This window comes from Ptychodera flava, chromosome 19 (assembly GCF_041260155.1).
Source record: "Ptychodera flava strain L36383 chromosome 19, AS_Pfla_20210202, whole genome shotgun sequence".
Lineage (NCBI taxonomy): Eukaryota > Metazoa > Hemichordata > Enteropneusta > Ptychoderidae > Ptychodera > Ptychodera flava.
Window position 1 is genome coordinate 15,894,957 of NC_091946.1, and position 24,520 is coordinate 15,919,476.

The window sequence follows — 24,520 nt, forward strand, 5'->3', positions numbered from 1 at the left end:
AGTTTTCACTCAGTATGCCATGTGTTTACTAACTACGATAAATATTTGAATTTATCTTTACAGCAATAATTATTGCTCTTCCGTTGGTAATCGGTGTGTTTCAATATGTAAGGGGACATGAATACCAGTCCATTTTATTTTTAGATGGGAACTTTAGAACTGTCGGCAGTTTCGGACTTAAATACCTGGTAGCAAGTGGCCTTTTATTAATCCATTTTAGACATGGCGGTTAAAGGCAGTGTGGTGGCACTTCTCGTCATTTCTTCAATTTCATTTAATGTAGCGTCGTTATCCTTGGACAAGGTAAGTGAACTTCTGCAAGTACACAGTTTAAATCATTAACTCAATGGCAAAGCTTTATTTTGATAGTTTCGTATGGATCCTGAATAGTACTTCCATCTGATGCGATGAACGGCCCTTCTTCGGTCTCCTTTAGCAACTATATCAGTATTGGATTTGGTCCAGCAAAATTCCATTCATGGCGTCACTGCAGCAAACCTACAGAGGATAAATTGTTCACTATTTGTTCAACAGGCGATCGAAGCGAGCATAAAAGAAACCGATGTTTAAGAAAATGAAATTTCCAAAATCACTATAAATGACTCTAAAGCCATAGAAGTAAATTAGTATGTAAAGCTGTTTTTTGGTGTTTCGATAATAGGCTTGTGAAGAATATTCAAGAGCAAGGGTAATGATGAGTCATGTAGCTGATATTGTTACTTTGTGGATCTACCTCGATTAATTGGAATACCATTCTTCTTAAACGTCTTTTGGCCTACAGAGCTAGCTTCGTTATAAACAATGAAAGCGGTCTTTCTGTTTTTTCTTCCATTCTCCCATAAAACAACCAACCAACAATTTAAAATTCTGTCTGTTTGATCTCCCTCTCTCCGCCTCTCTCTCGCACCCCCATCCCCAACACAGGCACTACCAGAAGAGGCAGTCCAACGATATGCGAAGGCCGCAGGCTTGGATGAAGGTAAGAAAAAGTGATGTGACAATGATACTATCAGTTTCTGTTTGCTGTTTTGTTCGCTTTGATTGCCTTTGATAACAATACAGAAAGATGAGGCGTTTGGTCTTCGTCTCTATAACCCCAATAACTTCGACGAATTCTTGTCTATTATGTACTTCATAAGGTGTAAAGTGTATCTGATAGCGAAATGCCCAAAAGTTCGTCAAAAAAGTAAAGGAAATTTCAATAAAATATTTAGCTCGTGAAGGTTGTCATTTTATATTTTTCATGTTTTCGTATTAATCTACAAGGAAAGTTTTGAACATTTTTTCTTAAAACCTTCGGACAAATTTGCCAACATCTGATTGTTATCCAAATCAGTGATTTAACCATTGCCGATCTTGTCGACTGCGCACAATTTCAGAGTGGTACAGTAACTTCTGTTCGTTGGAATGGCGCCCTATCGGGCATAATAGGTCTTACGCCAGGGAAGGAGGTGTGGGGAAAATAATATATGACTGTAAATCATGCTGATTGCATGGATTCACAAAATTGCAAAAGAGTGATACGTTTAACATAAATAAACATGTTGCCTTACAACATGTTTTCTGAGACTTTTCATCGCTATCGCTTGTGTGTCCAATCAAAACATTATGTGTGATTTTCTGTGTTGTATTTGTCTTTTATCCTTGTATCAATTATTTGAACATATTGAATGACTTGGCAACAGCATTAGATTGCCAGCCTTCGCGCGTCTCGTAATATAAAAAGCCCGGGAGTTGTCAACAGGCCCTGTATATCAAGCCATTTTCGACGTCTTTCTTGCCTATATTGTGTAGACATGTGTCATCTTTATGGCGTTTTGCAAATCGCTCAAAAGCAGGAAGTTCCATTTGTTCTTTATCCATGTAACTGACCTTTGCACACTGGCATTAATTTCAGGAGGAGAATATGACGTTGTCTATCCTAAATTTAGCCAACGTTGGAAAAGGGAGGCCACCGTCGATGATGATGACGTGGATGATCATGTTACAGTGACTGCATTTGGTGAAACGTACAATTTACGCTTGAAACGAAGTGATGGTAAGTCAGTACCCTACTGTCGTTTTACTGAGCTTCATTTTGTACAGCTGTAAATCGTAACATATTTTCCCTGCATTTTCTGCATTTGGTGAAACGTACAATTTACGCTTGAAACGAAGTGATGGTAAGTCAGTACCCTACTGTCGTTTTACTGAGCTTCATTTTATACAGCTGTAAATCGTAACATATTTTCCCAAATATTTTGCAAGTAAAAAGCATGTCGTCTTTTACTAACAATTATACGTAAGTCATGTTCAAACGCCTTGTTTCCAACGTGTCAGCACAAGTTTAATCTATATGACGGCCTTCGTGATCGTTACAGATCTAAATTCGTACAAAGGACAGGAATTCATGTGTGAACATAATAGTCGTGTATCGTACAAAATGCATTGTAGAGGGAAGGCAAAGACGTGTAACATATATTTCAACAGATATCAAGAAGAAGAAAAGATTATTGTTTCGTTGACATGTATAATGAAAATAGCATGAAAAGTTACAACCAGTGTACATATAGCAGACGTCTGTGACTATATCAAACAGTAATGATAAATAGACAGATGAGGAATCATGGGAAGATAAACGAATGTGTTACGAATCGTTTTTGCCATGTTGCTGTAAGACATGGACTCTACAACATGTGCATATGCAAATATGCATAATCACATGTATAAGCACAAATTGTTGAGCTTATCTTCATCAAGGCTGTGGCATTTCTTGTCTTTGATATATCTGGCACTGCATTCTTAAATACCCAATGGTCCCAGCTCGTTCCCCTTTCTTTCACAGATTTCTTTGTTACGCCATTCGTGGAATACTGCGGCACTGGTGGCATTCGCTCTGACTGGTTTCCTTTTGATGCTGACAAGTCATGCTTCTACAATGGTTACATCACTGGCGTCGAAAACTCCTTAGTTGCCGTTAAATCTTGCAACGGAGATGACGTGGTATGCAATCCGTGGATGTTTATTTTATAATTGTCACTGGAAGTGTACAAATGTGAAGCACATAGTCTCCCATCAAACCTGTTTTCCATTTCTTGCTATTCGGACATCTGATACTTGCCTCCATTTTCCTATCATTCAAAGATCGGTAAATTGTTATAGTATGAACACAAATGTATAACTGTCTTTTAAAACAACCCGTACAATAAGCCACTTCTTCAATGCTGTGAGCTCTCATTTGACTTTTTCAATTATAACTAGAATGAAGTCAACATTGTTATGTTGTCTTCCATGTAACCTGATTTCCGTTTCTTTCTATTCGTGCAACATATTTTACATCCGATAGCGTTTTCCTATCTTTCCAAGAATTTACATTAATTTTTTACGATGTCACGCTCGGACAAAAAATGAAGCAATTAAGTGTAATCGATGTGATAAACACATGGACAATGCTTGTGAATGCCAACACAAACAAGCGCTTGATTAAGCTGACACTAGTATTTTACGTTATTCTTGATATCACCTGTTCTTGCCTTGCCAATGGTGAAAATAGTGCATTAACCAACTTGTGTTTGGTGCATTTTTCAAAAAATAAACAATAAAACAAGACCGGTTGGTTGATTGGAAACTACACCTTATTTCTGCATCCGTTGAAAAGCCAAGATCTGCCGGTAATCGATGGACATCCACATATAGCATTACTAGTGGAGGAGAACCCCACAGAAGAATTGTGGCAGAACGACATATTGATACCAAAAGGTAATACAGATAGTTAGCGAATTTTATTCATCACAGAGCTGTGGAATTCTGAAAGCAGTATGCTGTACGTTGAATTTGGCCATAAAAGGCTCATTATATTTGATATTCCAGTGTTACAGTAAGGAACGACGATTTGTTATTTTTATATCAGGCCCCCTTCACTGTTTAACACCAATATTATGCATACATTCTACTATAACAGAACAAGCAAAACGTGTTGCAGAGCACGAGAGGGAAACCAGAGACAATGGCAATGTTCCTCGACCTACATACGTCGAATTGATGGTAGCGGTTGACAAAACCGCTCAGGAAAAACTTGGGAAGAACACGATACCTCACGTACTTGCAATGGTTAATATGGTGAGAGATTGTTAAAATACTGTGCTTCATAAAAAATGATTACTAAATGGTTTTTGACATTTGTAATTTTCTTTTTGGTCTTCATTTGCAATTTACAGCTTTATATCAAAACAGGTCCTGACTATAGTGTTTTTCTTTTACCAGCTTTATAACTCCAGCAAAGTACTCTGAAAAACTTCAAGTGCAACTCATAACATTCTTACATCCAGCTTGATGTTTGAAGTGTCCCCCCCCCCACATAGTAATATCTGAATGTTTGACATTACTTTTATTGTTGAATAAGATGGGAAGAAAAGGGTTCAATTATTGTAACAGCAAGTCTACAGCTTGAAATTTGTAATGTTTTCGGTTGATCGTAGGTTGGTACTGCTTATAAACATCCGTCGTCGAAAGATATGAACATCCATGTACGGCTTGTCAGGTTGATTCTAATTGACGATGACAAGGTATGAATTACTGTTGTCATAGAAGTTCAGTTTAGCTAACATAATGATCATGATGATGATGATGATGATGATGATGATGATGATGATGATGATGATGATGATGATGATGATGATGATGATGATGATGGTGGTGGTGGTGGTGGTGGTGGTGGTGGTGGTGGTGATAATTGACAGAAAGCAAGGTCGTTTTACCGAATGCGTTCCTTTCAAGAAGAACAAATGATCCCAGAAAAGATGACGACGACTTTAACTGCAGTAGTAGCAGCGACAATAACAACAACAATCATTATCACTATCATCTTTATCATCTAAGCCCATCCTTAACTCTCCGTCTTTACGATTACTTAAATAAAGTGCAAACCATATTTTAATATGGCGGACGATGTCTATGACCGTCTGGACAATTTTGCTGGTTGGGCGGATGCCATCAACGTTGAAGATGACGATAGTCCTTTGCACTTCGACTATGGTTTCCTTATTACTGAGTAAGTAAACAATGCGTTTATAATCTAATGTTATTTGCAAATCTTTATTTCGAAATGAACTATTAAAGTATGAAACATAACACAATAGCTAATTAACGTAGGCTTTCCATGGAAGTGTTGGTTTTAATGATGTATTCATAACTGATTAAGAAAAAGTCATGTCATCGAATGTCATAAGGTTTTTAACGACGTCTGTAACATCCATTGTGACACTACCAAACGAAAGCAACTATAATGTGGATCAAGCATGCGCGCATAAAATAAATGTTTGCGATCTACGGTAACACGTCATTTCATGATAATCTCACTTGCATACGAAAGTTTCCCCCAAACGTTACATGCATCTTGGCCTAAATCATCAAAGCTTGTTGAAATTATACGGAAGATTCTTTTTTGTTGAAATAAGAAATACCATGTGTGATGTTTCCCGTTAGAAGACTTGTATTTTTGTTTCATAAACCATCCAGAAAGGACTGGGTTAATTCTGACGTTGGTGGTCTAGCATACAGGGGAACAATGTGCGGTTATTGGGCCGTTGGCTTGTGCCCTATCAGCACCTCCGTCAGTTGCTTTGGCCATGAAATGTCGCACACGTAAGTTACTATACTTATATAAGCTATAAAAAATTAAAAAGGCCTTTTTCGCTGTTATTGATGCCGATTTTGAACTTCTTATTACAACATTTGCAAGAAATAAATGCACCTTCACATTGCAATTGCACTGCATGAAAACCCAATAATTCAGATAAATTAACATTAATGAGTTGCCTGTATTATAGTATAATACACGTGAATTCACATGAATCCACATGAATACAGGCTTGCTGAATACAAAAAATGAATTATTGACTGTATTCATCTGTATATGCACTTTTCAGCTAAAATACAGACAATAATCCATGCTAATACAGTAAGTATTATAGGGTTTTTATGCATTGCAATTGTGCGTAATAAGTGCTTAATGAGTCACCATGTTCTTGGAACTAAAAGTAATTATCTTCGTAAAAACGATAGCAATCGTTTGTTCCGTTATTCCTAAATATAAGTAATATATGTAATATATACGTCGCTCAGGATTACTTAACCAAGAAATTCCGAGGAACAAGTCCAACTCCCATTCGGCCTAAGAGGGCGCGTTTCCATTCATGATTGTCCGTTTTCAGAAAATGAACTAATATTGTGTAATGTTCGAAGTTGCTCCTGAATGAAGATGCTCCATACATTTTACAAACCAATTAGATTGCAATGTGCATTTACCTTTCGTACAACCATCCACATATTGTACACTGTGCAAAAATCTTAGCTACTGGTAGTGTAATGCCGTAAGTTGCCACCTTTATGAACCCTATTTGACGTCTACAACCTTACACTCAGATTCACCCAATACTTGTAAAGTAAAACTTTGGTTCCCGGTTCTATCTTTATTTTTTGTGCAAAACAACATAAATAATGCAAATAATATTGTAACTGGTTTAACCTGAAAGCTACCGCAGGCAGAGTACCTTAAAGACAAGACACATATACGTAATAATGTTTGTTTTCAATGTATCTATCCAAATTAAGTCATGATTTGTTTGCATGAGTCCTACCAAACGATACAATCCGTTGCTTCATGCCGCCCGGAAACGGTGAGATTAGCGGATTGCACCATTGCAAGTTATAATTAGAGAATTAGGCCAAAGGTCATCCGAGATCATTTAATAAACAAACCTGGAAATAAATGAGTTCGCGTGCAAGAAAACAAAACCTGTAGCTCTATTGATTAACCTAGGACTTGATATATGCATAACTAACGTAGAAGAGACGTTGCAATGAACTTCCCACATGAGGTGGCTTCTGTCTACGAATACTGAGGGCTCTGTCCTATTGTGATTGTTGAAATACTTGTAAAAGGTCAAATTTTGTCCAAGGTCATAAAATGTGGGATTACAGCCATCGAATCGTATCTCTTGCCCTAATGGTAAGCCTACAATTAAATGTTGGTATGCACTCTAGACATGACATAAAGCTTGATTGGCGATTTGTCATGAAATATCACACAGTTTAAAGATAGAGTTACACTGGTCATATCTAAAATCTTATTCAATAACGACAGACACTTAATGAATTCAAGTTTCGTTGATTCTCGCTTGAGTTGAGCGTGTAAAGATGGCAGACATCGTGAGAAATCGATTCCTGCAGAACATATTGAAAAGAACTCGTCATGAAGTATTCTTGTTACTTTGAGAATTACCCGCAGCAATAACAAACTATTATATTAAATGATTGTAAATGGTAATGCTTATACAGTATCTTGACTTGCTACATTGCAAAGGTGCTTTTAAAATTCCAAAAAAGGGTCAATTTATACATGTCGTTTGTCCTCTATGTATCCAACGATTGAAGGCGCGTGCTATGTAACATTTGTTTTTGAGCCAGCCAGAAAGTCAAAAGGGCTAAAAGGTGCATTAAGGCTTATGATATATTAAGTATCACGGTGGCAGAAGAGTGGAGGTAATTTGTCAAGTACATCTTTCCCAGCAAAATACTGTGTTCTACGACTATAAGACAATAATCCACAATGTCAATCGCACATTTACTAGCTCGCATTTAACCTAATTGAAGTAATTTGTCATGTATAGTACGAAACCTTTCTTTGAATTAACATTTAATTTATATATTTACAATAGGCTTGGCCTTAATCATGAACTAGAGATTTGTCCTTGGTCAACCGATAAAGGTTTTCATTCTGGCGGATACTACAAATTCACGGAATGCAACAGAAATGAACTCAAAGATTACATGATGTGAGTATATAGCTATGTTGAAACCTGATCTGAAAGTACATATTCACTCATTAATTTCGAAGTCATGCGAATTTCACATGTATGTATGTATGTATGTATGTATGTATGTATGTATGTATGTATGTATGTATGTATGTATGTATGTATGTATGTATAATAAAAGATGTCAATACTAAAAGTAATATCATAATTTTTAAAATTTATCACAGAAAGTATCGACAACCTTCCTCGTGTTTGTACGATGAACCTTCACCACAAACTACCTTTCCATGGCCTGGGTATGGTAAAACAGAAAAAGTGATTTCGGGAGAAGCCTTTACTCCAGACGTGCAGTGTATGGGTTATTATTATGGAAGAAGCACAGGAGAGTGTCCATGGAAAACTTTAGAAGTACAGGTATGGACATTTCCGATGTCCCTTAATTGCCGTCAATGTAATGAGACCTTTATTTGACATTTGCAATGATCACTGAGAGGCTAGAAGGTATAGAAATAATCCAAGGTTTTGGTATGCTGCGCAATATAAAGCACGATCCGCTATGCGATTTCCATACCGATCTAACCCTACCAAGATCGAGTGGATATCCGCTTGTTGAGATGATCATTGCTATTATTAGTCGGGTCGGAAGGTAGGGTTCCCATGCACCCCATGGATGTATTTTTTTAACCTACATTTTTGTAATCCTTAGGGTCTATATTTAATGAATTTTGATGTTCCCAAAATCAAATCGTGTCCCATGGGTTCATTTGGCGCCATCTTTGCCGCCATCTTGGCCGCCATCTTGGATTTCAACGATGGGGTAGGGGTCACGTATCTACCGCTCGACGGAAACAGAAACAATAAAATACTATAAACGTTACATTTTTAGAAAGCCAAGATCATGGCCTTTTCATTGATATATAACTTAATAGGGATTAATTAATATTCGAACATCGATTAGACTTTATAACGGCCATTGGCCGTAAATCGTAAAATTTGCTAAATTTCACACCCAATAATTAAGTTCCCGTTCCTCCAAACAATTTTTCATAAGGTATTTATATATTTTTTGGAAGACCTCAGTGCAATAAACAAGAAAAACAAGATTAAAAGTATGTGTCTTGAGATTTAGTGGGTGCATGAGCTTGTTTTCTTATTACGCGGTATGCCACATATCCGTGTGTAACATAAGGGTAGGGGTAATGTTTCCCTTTCTGTTTCGAATCATGAATGATGAAACCATAAAAATGTTACATTTTTTGAAAGTGCTGCATCAGACCTTTCTAAAAATATATAGATTTATGGGGAAAAATTGCATATTTAAAAGTTACAAAGCTAAACCTTTCGGTTTGTGTCGATTTTAAGTGATTTTTTAAGAACGAAATTACAACATATGGAGTAGGGGTAATGTTTCCCTTTCTGCCTCGAGCCATGAATTACGAAACCATATAACTATTACACTGTTTGAAAGCTCTGAAATTGGCCTTCCCAAATATGTATAGTTTTATTGGGAAAAGTCCATATTTTAAAGTTACAAAGCTTATGCCTTTCAGCTTGTGTAAATTTTAAGTGATTTTTTAAGGACGAAATTACAACATATGGGGTAGGGGTAATGTTTCCCTTTCTGCCTCGAGCCATGAATTATGAAACCATATAAATGTTATACTGTTTGAAAGCTCTGAAATGGGCCTTTCCAAACATGTATAGTTTTATTGGGAAAAGTTGCATATTTGAAAGTTACAAAGCTTAAGCCTTTCAGTTTGTGTCAATTTTAAGTGATTTTTTGAACAAAATTATAATATAAGGGGTAGGGGTAATGTTTCCCGTTCTGCCTTGAACCATGAATTATGAAACCATATAAATGTTATACTGTTTGAAAGCTCTGAAATTGGCCTTTCCAAACATGTATAGTTTTATTGGGGAAAATTGCATATTTGAAAGTTACAAAGCTTAAGCCGTGCAGTTTGTGTCAATTTTAAGTGATTTTTGAACAATATGCACAAAACAGTTAGTCCGTTGGCCATGTATCGAAATCATCCCCTCTAAGGCATTTTACCCACTATGATTTTCTGTTAGCTAGTATTCTCAGCTGTCATAATCTGCTTATTTTCCATTTAACTGATTGTGTGTGAGAGTGTAACGACTTGTTTGTGAAGGGCTGTCACGCCCTCAGTAGTAAAATAGGAATGGGTTAGGGGTAACATATTTACCGCTAGTCGGAAACAAAACAAAAAGTACCATAAACAATACATTCCTAGAAAGCCCAGATATAAGCTTTTTACTTTTATGATAATTATTCGACTTTAGATGGCGCCAACATTCCGTATGTACATGGCGGTCAGCAGCTGAATCATTCACATAACGAACGTTGATATGGCCTGAAACTTCGGTAATTCATTCAAGCAAACTCTTGTTTGATTAAGTTGATAGTTTTCCTTTCTTTTTTATTTCGAGTATTTGCCATGGCATGACTGAAACGAACCTTGAAACGAAGGCTGTACGTATCTATATTAGTCCGAGCCTGAGCGTGATCTGAGAGCAAACAGATCCGCAGATAATGCGAACGATCGCAACCGTTACCAACAGACTCATTATGCAGAGCCATGCCCCAAAACGCCCAACCAAACTTGGCACTAATCATGATCCCAGTCCATTTCGAGCCGGGCTTTAAGGGAAGTGCGGTGGCCTTTGAAAGACCTTTGGTTTGGTTTTGTACCGTAGTATAGGAAGAAAACCCGACCTGTCGTCGTTGCTATGAATGTTTGTGTTGTTTTTAGCCTCTTTTTTGCCTATTTGAAGAATCGTCTTTGCAGCCTTCCATCCTGCGTTCTGTGTAGCGAGTGTCTTCGATTGCTCTCTTAAGTTTGTGATGTACAACTGTCTTGAGTCCCGGTGCTTTATTGGGTGTAGAGGTAAATAGTTAGAGATCAGGGTGATAAATTGGTTGCCGCAGTGTCTTTCCAGGTGTTGCCACTTTTGAAGGAATTCAACTCTCGGTATTTTGCCTGGTAAGTATTCTTTAAGGTGTACCTGTAGGCTACGTGGTACTGAATAGGGGCCACTTAGGTTCAACACATTCGATACTCTTGACTTTCGCTTATACCCCGTTGTATGAGTAACTGGGATCGGAAATGGGAAAGGCTCAATTAATATCCATCTTTCCTAATATTAATTCTCGTTTGGCTTACAGATGGACACCTCTACTTGTTTCGGTGAAAATTTGACTTTCAATTGTACAAAACATTGAGTATGACTTTCTTCTGTGTGTTATTTAAGCCTATGAAAATATGAAAATTGCATACATATTGTTGTCAAATATCTCAATCTTAGATTGTAAGAGATAGGCTTAGGCTTCCCTGTAATCATACAAATTAGTTAAATGGGAATTTATTGGAGTAGATTACAGTAATCGAAGAGAATGGTTGACACTATAGAAAGACTTATCTCGGATTGCGGGGACCTAACTATAAAAGAACAGCACAGTATACTTGCCGGATTTATTGACTGTTCATTTATAGTACAGGCTAGGACAACATGGAATGTAAAACATACAAATCAAAGAAGTGGCAAATTTTCTCAACTTTTAACAAAGTTTATATTCCATCATTACTATCAGGATTAGGATTTCCCAATCTATAAATAAGCTATTACTTGATTACACCTTGATTCAGCATGACTAACATTTTGCATTGCCACGCAACCAGCCATGCCCGTCCCTGGGATCGCGAACAATGCCTTTAACGAAGCTTTTGAACGCTTTTTTGAATTGTGTAAGAATGTCCTCTCTGTGGAGTATAATGTGTGAAGCCGTTGTCTAGCTCGCTTGACTCTGATGATTATGTTGACTTCTTTTTTCTCAGCTGCTGGTGGCTGATCTAACTCGACAGTTAGATCAATCTAGTCTCTCTGATTCTATCATGCTGGTGGGAATGGTATCTTCAAGCATTGACCCTAAAACGTCCGTTTGTAGGGTCTTTGCTTCAAAGACGTCAGGGTCTAACATTGGGTAAATGTCATCCATGATAAGAAACTAATGATAGATTCACTCACAAGGCATTTTAAACATTGAGGTGTCAATGGGAATATAAGCCTTTTTAGTCATTTTCTGAGGTTTGTCTAGCCTTCTTATTACTTGGTGTAGAGAGTGTTGTTCGCCTTCTGTTTACTATTTAGTTGCGTAATTTGAATGCGTTCTGTGACATTTGGCTTTTCGGGTTTTAGTTCCGGAATTATTTTGCTATTGAATTTTAGTACCCAGTCGAAAATGTAATCCTCATACGGAGTATATAGTGTTCTGCGTTGTAAAATAATTTCGAAAAATTGGTTATGATCTCTTGTTTTCTGGTAAGGAAGGTAAAGCGTTGTCGATCCATCTTATCTTATTATGGAGAAGCTATATTGTGCATTAATGGTGATTGGTTTTCAGCGATAAAAGATTCTCTCGTGTTCCCGTGTGGTATTAAAAGTAATAGTGAGCTCTGATTTGCCCAGACGGTCACTTGACTGTGCATGTATTTACGATATACTGTAAAGTTGGCCATTCCCATCTCCAAAGTGGGTTTCTTTCACATTGTTTGTATTTTCATCACAAGTTTCAATATACTGATATAATATAGCGATAAACAACCCTATAAGTTGGGTACATCACTCGAGCTCTGTTTTGACCATTTCACTCCTTATACACACGACTGAAGTTCGTGCGTATATGTTGTTTACCGGTCGAAACCGTGTGGTATCCTTTCAAAGTGGTGCTTTATTGCTTATATAACTCTAGCGATACAATTAAAGAAAAGGGATTGATTGTTGCTGCTGTCATATCAACTTTGCATGACGACTATGACATCCAATTTAGTGTTTGTGGGTTTGGAATATATAATTTTTGACATATTATAGCTGTTAACTTTCTTTCCCTAATTTGAGTTATTGAAATAAGTAAAACGTCTTTTATTAACCACCATTTTAGCTTTTTAGTGCTATTTAATGCCTATTGAGTATTTTTCTATGTTCCTTTTAACAAGTAAATGTCAGTAAAGTAACACAAACTTTTGAGTTTAGGCATTGTCACTGCATAATTTTGAGTTTACCCCATCAAGCCATATCTTGTTGGAAAAACAACTGCGTTAGTGTTTCAGAGATATGATATTTATGTGGCTTCCTTATTCGCTGCGCTTGGTAGGAGAGGAAACATTACCCATACCCCTATCCCTTAAATGTATATTATAGAGGGATGTACGGATACCATATATTAGGTAAACAATCGACGCACCCATAAGTCTCAAGAAGATACACTCTTTTAATGTTTTTACTTCTCTATTGCATTAAGTTTTTTTCAAATGATATATAAATACCTTGTAAAAATTGTTTGGAGGAACATGAACTTAATTATTGGGTTGAAATTAAGCAGATTTTACAATTTACATTTCATGTCCGATATAAATCTAATCGATGTTTGAATATCGATTTATCCCCATTTAGTTGTATACCAATGGTAAGGGGATTATCTGGGTTTTCTAAGAATGTATTGCTTATGGTATTTTTTGTTTTTGTTTCCGACTAGCGGTAAATATGTTACCCCTAACCCATTCCTATTTTACTACTGAGGGCGTGACAGCCCTTCACAAACAAGTCGTTACACTCTCACACACCATCAGTTTAATGGAAATAAGCAGATTATGACAGCTGAGAATACTAGCTAACAGAAAATCATAGTGGGTAAAATGCCTTAGAGAGGATGATTTCGATACCTGGCCAACGGACTAACTGTTTATCAGTTAAAATTGACACAAACTGCACGGCGTAAGCTTTGTAACTTTCACATATGCAACTTTCCCCAATAAAACTATACATGTTTGGAAAGGCCAATTTCAGAGCTTTCAAACAGTATAACATTTATATGGTTTCATAATTCATGGTTCAAGGCAGAACGGGAAACATTACCCCAACCTTTATATTATAATTTTGTTTAAAAAATCACTGAAAATTGACACAAACTGAAAGGCATAAGCTTTGTAACTTTAAAATATTGACTTTTCACAATAAAACTATACATGTTTGGAAAGGCCCTTTCAGAGCTTTCAAACAGTATAACATTTATATGGTTTCATAATTCATAAATCGAGGCAGAAAGGGAAACATTACCCTACCCCATATGTTGTAATTTCGTTACTAAAAAATGACTAAAAAATTGATACAAACTGAAAGATTTAAGCTTTGTAACTACAAAATATGGACTTTTCCCAATGAAACTATACATGTTTGGAAAGGCCAATTTCAGAGCTTTCAAACGGTATAACATTTATATGGTTTCATAATCCATGGTTCAAGGCAGAAAGGGAAACATTACCCCTACCCCATATGTTGTAATTTCGTCCTTAAAAAATCACTTAAAGTTGACACAAGCTGAAAGGCATAAGCTTTGTAACTTTAAAATATGGACTTTTCCCAATAAAACTATACATGTTTGGAAAGGCCAATTTCAGAGCTTTCAAACAGTATAACATTTATATGGTTTCATAATTCATGGTTCAAGGCAGAACGGGAAACATTACCCCAACCTTTATATTATAATTTTGTTTAAAAAATCACTTAAAATTGACACAAACTGAAAGGCATAAGCTTGTAACTTTAAAATATGGACATTTCCCAATTAAACTATACATGTTTGGAAAGGCCCATTTCAGAGCTTTCAAACAGTATAACATTTATATGGTTTCATAATTCATAAATCGAGGCAGAAAGGGAAACATTACCCCTACCCCATATGTTGTAATTTCGTTACTAAAAAATGACTAAAAATTGATACAAACTGAAAGATTTAAGCTTTGTAACTACAAAATATGGACTTTTCCCAATGAAACTATACATGTTTGGAAAGGCCAATTCAGAGCTTTCAAACTGTATAACATTTATATGGTTTCATAATCCATGGTTCAAGGCAGAAAGGGAAACATTACCCCTACCCATATGTTGTAATTTCGTCCTTAAAAAATCACTTAAAGTTGACACAAGCTGAAAGGCATAAGCTTTGTAACTTTAAAATTATATGGACTTTTCCCAATAAAACTATACATGTTTGAAAAGGCCAATTTCAGCGCTTTCAAACTTTATAACATTTATATGGTTTCATAATTCATGGTTCAAGGCAGAACGGGAAACATTACCCCAACCTTTATATTATAATTTTGTTTAAAAAATCACTTAAAATTGACACAAACTGAAAGGCATAAGCTTTGTAACTTTAAAATATGGACATTTCCCAATTAAACTATACATGTTTGGAAAGGCCAATTTCAGAGTATTCAAACAGTATAACATTTATATGGTTTCATAATCCATGGTTCAAGCAGAAAGGGAAACATTACCCCTACCCCATATGTTGTAATTTCGTCCTTAAAAAATCACTTCAGGTTGACACAAGCTGAAAGGCATAAGCTTTGTAACTTTAAAATATGGACTTTTCCCAATAAAACTATACATGTTTGGGAAGGCCAATTTCAGAGCTTTCAAACAGTGTAACATTTATATGGTTTCGTAATTCATGGCTCGAGGCAGAAAGGGAAACATTACCCCTACCCCATATGTTGTAATTTCGTTCTTAAAAAATCACTTAAAATCGACACAAACCGAAAGGTTTAAGCTTTGTAACTTTTAAATATGCAATTTTTCCCCATAAATCTATATATTTTTAGAAAGGCCTGATGCAGCACTTTCAAAAAATGTAACATTTTTATGGTTTCATCATTCATGATTCGAAACAGAAAGGGAAACATTACCCCTACCCCTTATGTTACACACGGATATGTGGCATACCGCGTAATAAGAAAACAAGCTCATGCACCCACTAAATCTCAAGACACATACTTTTAATCTTGTTTTTCTTGTTTATTGTACTGAGGTCTTCCAAAAAATATATAAATACCTTACGAAAAATTGTTTGGAGGAACGGGAACTTAATTATTGGGTGTGAAATTTAGCAAATTTACGATTTACGGCCAATGGCCGTTATAAAGTCTAATCGATGTTCGAATATTAATTAATCCCTATTAAGTTATATATCAATGAAAAGGCCATGATCTTGGCTTTCTAAAAATGTAACGTTTATAGTATTTTATTGTTTCTGTTTCCGTCGAGCGGTAGATACGTGACCCCTACCCCATTGTTGAAATCCAAGATGGCGGCCAAGATGGCGGCAAAGATGGCGCCAAATGAAACCCATGGGACACTATTTGATTTTGGGAACATCAAAATTCATTTAATATAGACCCTAAGGATTACAAAAATGTAGGTTAAAAAAATACATCCATAGGGTGCATGGGAACCCTACCTTCCGACTAGACTATATCTTACATAAAAATATATTCTTATGGTATTTTAATTTGGTTTTCTCCAGACTGTTAACAACGTAAAGATAAGGTAGATTTAAAAATTCAGTTTAACTTGAGCCCAGAGCAGAGCACTTTATACGCATTCTCGGCAGAGTCATTGGAAATAGAGTAGATGCCAAAATGTGCTAATTTTCGTTTGGCGATGCCCGAACAAAAGGCTCCAATATCACAATTTTACAATATTTTTTTCTTTCAAGTTTACTGTCATTACGTTGCTTTGCAAATGATTCCTGTGTTTTTAATTATTGCATTTTAAGAACCTCAGTTTTTCTCCAAATGCCCCTTGATTCGGCGTCGAAACAAGTGTCATTCTGTGCCACTTGAAGGATCTTTTTCAGCGTTGGAATATCCTTGTTTTGTCAGTGCGCATGCGTAAGTTCTCGACCAATCAGAATGATGCATTGACATGTTGTCTCTATAAAATAATGATAATCTAGATAATAGTAGATTTGTTTACCTATTGTAGGCAAGGCGTCCCCTGCAATAGAAATAAATTATCCCGATGTCCGATTTGTAATACATGAACGACATGTTTGTCAACATCCAAATGTTACATTCTGAAATTAAACATAAGCGTTGATTTATTCGACAGAAGATAGACGGAAAAGAATATTAATTATGAACTTTAACGGCGCGTTATGAGCAATGAATACGTCAACAGTAGCCGTAATAATGATCGAAGCGCAGTGAGTGAACATCATAGTATGGCGGTCCCTGATTTTGGATATATATAGTGACATTTTCATTCGATTTAGCAGCATTTCTAACTAGCTGTGCATCGGAAAATTATTCTTCGTACGCGACTCATTTGCTCGACATAAGTTTTAAAATTCAAGGTTGAATATTAACCTTTCAATATTGTTTTCTTCCTTCCAAGTACTGGAATATGTTACATTCATATACTCAAGTGAAGATCGATTCACAAAAGATAGCAAGTGCATAGAACAGCGTAGGTCCCCTGATTCAGAGCGTAATTCGTAAAAACACGGTCTTTACAACACTTAATTAGATGACCGTTTACAAGCTTGATATTATTGCATGTTAATTTTCAGAACCTTAATTTTGGCGAAGAATGTCAATTGTACTGTGAAATGACAGATGGTTCCTGTGAACACTGGGGTAAGGCCATTGAAGGCACACCTTGTGGACGTGGAAAGGTAACGCTGTGGCCGCATATTTCAAATATGGTTTACAATACATTTTAAGAAAAGCGTGGTTTTATTTTATCGTAAGATGACAAAAAATGGAGCAAGTGCTGGATAAATGACACAAGTTTCGAGCGCTCTAAATATCAAATACACCTTTAAATCTGACTTGAAAGATTATGTGAAAATGAATGTTCCTTTGTAGATGTAATTATTGTAATTTGCTTGAGCCCCGATGAAAATTACTGTACAAGTAACTCGGCCGCTCAATAAAAGTGTAAATAAATAAATAAATAAATAAATAAATAATAAATAAATAAATAAATAAATAATAAATATCAAATGCCCCTGCCATTTCTATTGGTAAGCAGTTTTTAAGGGTTAGTAGCTCTAACTTTTGATGATTTTTTTACAGTACTTGTTTTCCTTTTGTCTGTCTATTGCAAATTCTTCTCCTTCTCCCCAAAGCATGTGAATACACATAAGGTTTAACTCGTAAACCCAAAATTCACTTGACTATTAGCAGCGACAATGCACTTCACACATGTACAGGCTTAGGCAACAAGCTGAACACGGTGAATCCCAACATGCTTTGGGTGTAGAATAAGAAAGTTACTGTAGTTGATATTTATCACAAAGAAGGTGAAACAATTGAAAAGAGTTACGTACAAAACACCTTCTAAGCAGCCCTTTAGAATTCGAACTTGTTGCTTCGTTTTAAAGGTCAACTCTTAACCTGTCTTCCAATGTGACATGCAAATTTCTTCCAGCATGCTTGCAATGGTTTCGTTGCCTCAACAAATTATGACATTGATCGATTGAGTAGTCTGAGTCGAAAAATGTGAGTGACAAGACTGCACGTCTGTACTGTGGCGAAGAAATTTTCCATCAATATTATGCTAAAATCTATATCTGTACTACTTCAAATTGTCGTTCATTCTCCTTCTTAGTCTTGTTTAGGTGACATCTGCACATGCGTTGATCAGACATTCTGTTCATCAACTGGGATAGGTGAGTATCAACTGCTGACATTACTTGTTTCCAATCATAGGAATCGTCAAAGTTGCCTAACTTCACTTTCATCTTTCCTTGGTTGAATAAAGTATGGAATAATGGCTTCGTGTAAATTTTGCTGGAAAAAATATTAAGTCACAAACCTGGTTAGCGTATCCCAATTCAAATATAACTCATCAATTCTGTAAAATTATACTTATAGATCTGTTTATTATGAACCCAGTTACTGTAGTTTAATGGCAAAAACACGGAACGTTACATATGGCGCAATGACGGTGTAACATGCAGTTGGATTACCACAAAATGTTCGAGATGAGAAGCCTAACAACCTGCATATTAACTTATAAGAGGAAAAACAGCAATAAACATATACACAGAGTTGCAAAGAGAAAGTGGCGAATTTGGGATTTGGATATTTCGACCCTTTGCATCACAATAGGGCTGCAAAAATCGATAAAGAATAATCGCGATTTCAGTCATTTCGCCTTGGCTTGCGCGCGACACGAATGACTGGTGCACTGATAAGGTTTGACAACACCAACAAGAATCGGATGTGGTTTTAAGCCTATTTAGACGTTCACAGTGGAGACAAGGAAGGCAGATTTACTGTCGAGAAATTGGGGACTTTAATTCTGAGACCTAAGTTTGATATATTAAAACAATGCAACAAAAGCGTAAGCGGCCTCTTTTTTTAAGCATAATTGTTCTCTATAATTTGCGTTTCCGCCCCAATATAAAATACGCCTTTGGGACAGATACATGTATTTAGATTGGCAAATGTTTACAATACTGTCTGCTCCACCGCTTGTGTGCTCTTAGAGTGAAATATGTTTTCACCGTCTTAGCCTTGTAAAAATTCAATTTTTGCACACAGAGTTAATACAGGGATTGCAGCCATTTTGAAAATCAAGTATTGGTAAATTTAATTCCGTTCCATTGTACCAAGATTCGCATGATGGCGGTGGGTTTTCTTCTTGATTTTTAAAGTGAATTATGGTTGAAAGTGTCGTCTAGGAAAGTTTAGACAAAAGTCAATGTTAAGTCTTTCAATTTCGAGGCGTGTACTAACTTTATGGATATCAGCAACCTTATAAGAGTAAAGGATAAAGTATTGACCGTCTATTGCAAAAATATGCCTCCTTATCTCCATTATTTTCCATCACCGTCAAATTATTTCCAGGTTCCAGGCCTAAAAACATCAACTACATGCCGTCAGTGTTTGAAGCAGACCGTGACACCGCGGTTCAAATCTGTAACAGCCAGCAAGGCTCGTTGGCAAAAATACTCAACAAGGACACGTACGACCACTTGATAGGTGTCATTTCAACCCATCATCAGAGGAACAACCGGTTTCATTTCGACGGAAGGCGCTTTTCGTACATTGGAAACGACTGGAGGACACTGAATGGAGAAAGGTTAGCTTTCTTCACGTGGGAACATGGGGAGCCGAACAATCGTGATGGCAATGAAGAGTGTTTGTATCTCTGGTAAAAGTTTGAAATTTTACGCAAAAATCAAAAATCAAATCTGTTATTAACTTCTAACGGCTATAAAAAGGCAACAACTATTAGAGTCATAACTACAGACTTGTGTGACGTGATGATCGATGATCGGGACTGTGTACGCTACAAAGACAGAATAACATTTATATGTCAATACATAATTATGTATTTCTTCACTTCGTTACATACACATTTCACATTCCTGTTTGTTCAAAATCTCAAATAATGTCACACAGAAACTGATCACTACTGTTTTCTTCATGTCAGGGAGGAAGTAATGAATTTTTCCGACTACGCATGTAACAGTAACGCACATTACATTTGTCAGAAAGGTAACGTACGACTCGTCGTTTCAATATCACGATCGATCCAGGGAGCAGCTGTTCATCTCTACTAGAGATTTCCTTAATACTAGTACTTTCAAAGGAATTTGCTCACATTTATATTGTCCAAACAAATGATCCTACTGATGTGCAGCGCGCTCAGAAGGTTATATCTGATTGGTCGATTGTCACTAGTCACATCAACATAGGGAGTCTTTTTGTATTATTCAATAACAACTCTATGATTCAGCCACCCTATAACAGCTTCCGAGACTCCGCACATTAGCAAATGATCTGCTTGAGTGGAAGTTTACAAAGTGTTCGATTTTAAAATGTTTACTATTAATGAGCTTGAAATTAATATGTCATTGGCAGAGTTTATTTAGTAAAACTAACGTAACAAGGAGTGGCCGTTTTAATGAAATATACGGACGTGGTTAAAGGTAGGGCCTCAGGAAAAAAGCTTTCGAATTGACAATATTTTTACATTTGTGCGTACTCTTTGTGAAGCCTTTGGAATAAATGAAATGTTTTCATTTGAAAATCGAACATTTATTTTCCTCTCACAGAGTTCATAGGAAATATCGATCATTTGAATTGGTAAATTATAGGTATTTTATTCTCTAGTTCCAAACATGGTACAGTATGTTGACACTGTATATATTCTAGATTATGAGAGACATTGGGGAAAGTTAGTTTAAGAGAAAATTAAAGCGTAAGACGTTCTGTTACGATTTTTACACTGCCCATTTCGTGTTCATTGTGATGTTTCTTGAGTGACTTTCAATGATGAAATGACTTCTAATGATGAAATTGTTAACAGCACAATGTGACGAAACGCATAGCAACGATTTAGGGAGTGTCGCTTGGGTTTGTCTTATTTTCCTTTTGATTCTTACAGACGGCAAGGGGGAATGTTTTACCGAGGCATTGGCAAACGACTATCGAGGTATGAAATCAACCACTAAGCAAGGTTACACATGTCTTAAATGGACAGAACACTCATATCCTAAGACTCCTGAAGCGTTTCCAAATCGTGGACTTGGCGATCACAATTACTGCCGTAACCCTGATGTCGACTCTGGTGGCGCTTGGTGCTACATTTCCGGCGGAAGTATACACTATGATTACTGTGACGTTGGTCAACCTCAACAGACGTGTGGTGAGTGTAAATAATTGTCATATGTGATTATGTCTCCATTTGCTATGTAATCATTGTGACGTATTTATTCGATGTATCAAAGCATCCCAGCATTGTCCTCTGCCTCAATCGTTTGCACCCTGTCCCACTGTGAATGTACACATGTACACGTGGATTAACTAGGGGTCAGAGTTCAATTGGTTAAAGTCAGATTTCTATTTAACAGGTGGAAAAGACGAATGTTACCAAGATGCCAATGGATATGATTATCGAGGTAAACTTTCACAGACCATAAGTGGTCACACCTGTCAGAAGTGGACCGCCCAGACACCACAACAGCATTATAGTACACCTGAAAATTATCCGAATCGGGGTATTGGAGACCATAACTATTGCCGAAATCCAGACAACGGAGATGTAGGTCCTTGGTGCTTCACGGTCGATGGCCCGAGATGGAAGCATTGTGACGTTGGCAAGCCAGGAGATTGCGGTAGGAGACTCAATATAAACTGATCAATTTTTACATATCAACTACTAGAATATTACTTTAAAGGGTATTGATCTGTCGATGTACTCCGAGTCGTTGACGAAAACATGTTATTACATAAGTCAGCCGATGGTTACTGTCACAGCTCACGCTTGATTTCACACGAGGTACAGATTCGCAATTGGTGAGTCGATATATACCCGATATTTTATAAACCAGAAGACAAGTTTTAACTGGACTTTTCTGTAAATGTAAACAATCGCATTTATTAAGACCTGTTTCAGTCAGGTCGCTTCGATACGATTTATTAAAATAAAATAATGAAATGTTTGCTTCATTTACAGAAAAACTTGGTCAAAACATGCACGGGAAGATGGTACGGCTTGGGGAAACATCCACACTGGTATCGACAAAACCTTTCTTGGACAGCATCTCTGAAATTACGGTGTCATTCTGGGTAAGAAGTTCCGGTAGTGACTCTGGTTTGCCTTTCATGTATTCCTCCCCAACCATTCAAGATGAATTCAGTGTTCGTAGTATCGGCTCTATGCACATGTACGTACATGGGATAGCTGGTGGAGCCTCTTACTGTGGTGTAAACGACGGTTTTTGGCATCACGTGACTGTGACGTGGCAGAGTTTGGGTGGTGATTTTCAATTTTTCAAAGATGGCATTATGGTCTCTTCGGGTGCCGACTTGGCAAAGGGGTTTCAAATAGAAGCTGGGGGAATACTAGTTATTGGCCGTGGCCAATTAAGAATGGGCGATGCTTTACCTTACAATTACATAGAAGGCGAGATGACAAGCTTCAATGCTTGGAACAGAAAACTGACGGCCGAGGAAATCCAGATTTCGGCAAGGTCATGTGATGGTTCTATGACTGGCAATTTGATATCCTGGAGCAGTTACGATCTTGGTGTTCAGCTGTCGGCCCCAGGTAGTTTACCTATCGAAAAGGCCGATACATGCGGTAAAGTATCTATATTTAGCAAATAAACAGCTCAGAACAATATTCAATGATAGTTTTTGACAAGCATAGATAAAGTTTGACACGAATGACGAATAGGATTATGCAATCAGCATTGTGGTCATAGACCTTGACCATATTACAATTTTCGTTACATGTTTTAAGGTAATATAACAATTATAGAACAGGTTGCTTGAAGCAATGTAAACACATTTTGAAACGGAATGTAATATTTCATTATCGGTTAGGTAACCATTTTGTATTTTCCATCAGCTGGACAGTATCTTTAATCCCTTCATCACAATTACGCAGACTTTGATTGCAACTTCTATTACTCCTCCCGGAAACGCAAAAAGCACGTCTGTATTTCATGAGATAAAGTTACATAAATAAGGGTAACTAAGCTTCCTATGTATTATCATCCACATTTACGTAAAAGTATTATCTTGGAATCGATTAATATTTGTATGCTTATTCTTGCAACAATTTTAAAAAATGTATTGATAGCTTTCGTTTATAGGTTAAATGTTATTTGGAGGACGCATTTTCATATTTTTTATATATGCAGCATGGACTAGTCTAGAGAACTTAAAATATGTAAATTAACCTGATATAAAAGAAATTATTCCTTTGCCTTACAGAAGATCTATTGTCTCGCTTAGACTGGAAAATGATCATGTTCAGTGGCGACATTACCGTCGAGAGCTTCACCACTATTCCTAAGCTGACACAACTAACTGCATGCTTTTGGTTACAATCAACCTACTCCAATGGAGGATGGTTCACCTACCAAACACGAGGGCAGTACGCGATGGCGTTGTGGTATGATACCCAATTAATGGTGCAGAGCGGCCACTGGAATGATGTTTCGACCACTGTAAATGACGGCAAATGGCATCACTTGTGTGTCACGTGGACGTCAGCTGGCGAGTGGCAGGTCTTCAAAGATGGTGTCAAAGCTTCGAATGGCGCAGGACATGGCACTGGATTCGAATTGGCAGCCGGTGGCAGGTTCATTCTGGGTGCCTATGGGGACTACGGAGTCAAAGGCAACATGGCGTTCTTCAATGTTTGGGACCGTGTAATGACCGACGGAGAAGTCACTGCTGTAAAGAATGCTTGCGATGGCAATTACGAGGGTAACGTCTTGTCTTGGAAACGCGGCATTAAATCTCCTCCTAGTCAATACACAGCAAGCGTGAACCTTTGTGTTATTTAGTCTGAGATAGTCACACTCTTGATGCTCGATACTCATGTTCTTGAGTTTGAGTTTTGTCTTTACTGCCTACGATGCGATTTTGCGTCAGAGTTCCATCGTTAATGGTAAAACGATGGATGTTAATGCCATTGCTCTTCATTTGAGTTTTGGTAAACCTAATACAGCCTTTTCATCACTAGTTAACATTCAGATATCTGAGTAAAATACACTAGATTACTTATCAATTTTTCACAGTCAAGTTCAAAAGGTTGTGAGTGAAAATAAATCACTTTTAATTTGACTTTTTGACATCTTTTTTCTCAACTTAGAAAAATAAATCTCAGCACAAATATATGCATTGTCTGTCTCTGTGTAATAACTTGTGCCCAAATCGTGTCATGGTAAGAATCAAGTCTCACATACAACATGCTCAAATTAATGTAACAAAATTACAGGTATCGTGATCAAGGGGCTGTAACAGACAACACAGCATATTGATTAATGTATGTGTGTGGGTATAAGTAAGTAATTAAAATGCATGTTTGTATATGTCTGTCTATCTGTC

At 36.9% G+C, this 24,520-nt stretch overlaps 1 protein-coding gene across 1 annotated transcript; it reads left to right on the forward strand.

Annotated features, from left to right (window-relative positions):
• On the forward strand, nt 1-24,311 carry LOC139118680 (uncharacterized). The gene is made up of 19 exons (XM_070682099.1): nt 1-303; nt 925-979; nt 1,898-2,038; nt 2,825-2,982; nt 3,588-3,738; nt 3,941-4,098; nt 4,458-4,544; nt 4,899-5,029; nt 5,497-5,622; nt 7,698-7,814; nt 8,024-8,210; nt 17,230-17,334; nt 18,273-18,333; nt 19,517-19,823; nt 20,106-20,170; nt 21,063-21,323; nt 21,529-21,792; nt 22,134-22,760; nt 23,399-24,311. Exons 1-19 carry the CDS (start codon nt 223-225, stop codon nt 23,974-23,976), a joined length of 3,660 nt encoding a protein of 1,219 aa, XP_070538200.1. The 5' UTR covers nt 1-222; the 3' UTR covers nt 23,977-24,311.
• Nucleotides 24,312-24,520: the final 209 nt, after the last annotated feature.

Bases quoted from the DNA above. Each gene is read 5' to 3' on its own strand.
- LOC139118680 (XM_070682099.1), top strand. From the start codon at position 223: ATGGCGGTTAAAGGCAGTGTGGTGGCACTTCTCGTCATTTCTTCAATT. The intron at 19,824-20,105 runs GTAAAAGTTTGA...TCTTCATGTCAG, and splicing joins GAAGAGTGTTTGTATCTCTG to GGAGGAAGTAATGAATTTTT. The intron at 21,793-22,133 runs GTAGGAGACTCA...CTTCATTTACAG, and splicing joins TGGCAAGCCAGGAGATTGCG to AAAAACTTGGTCAAAACATG.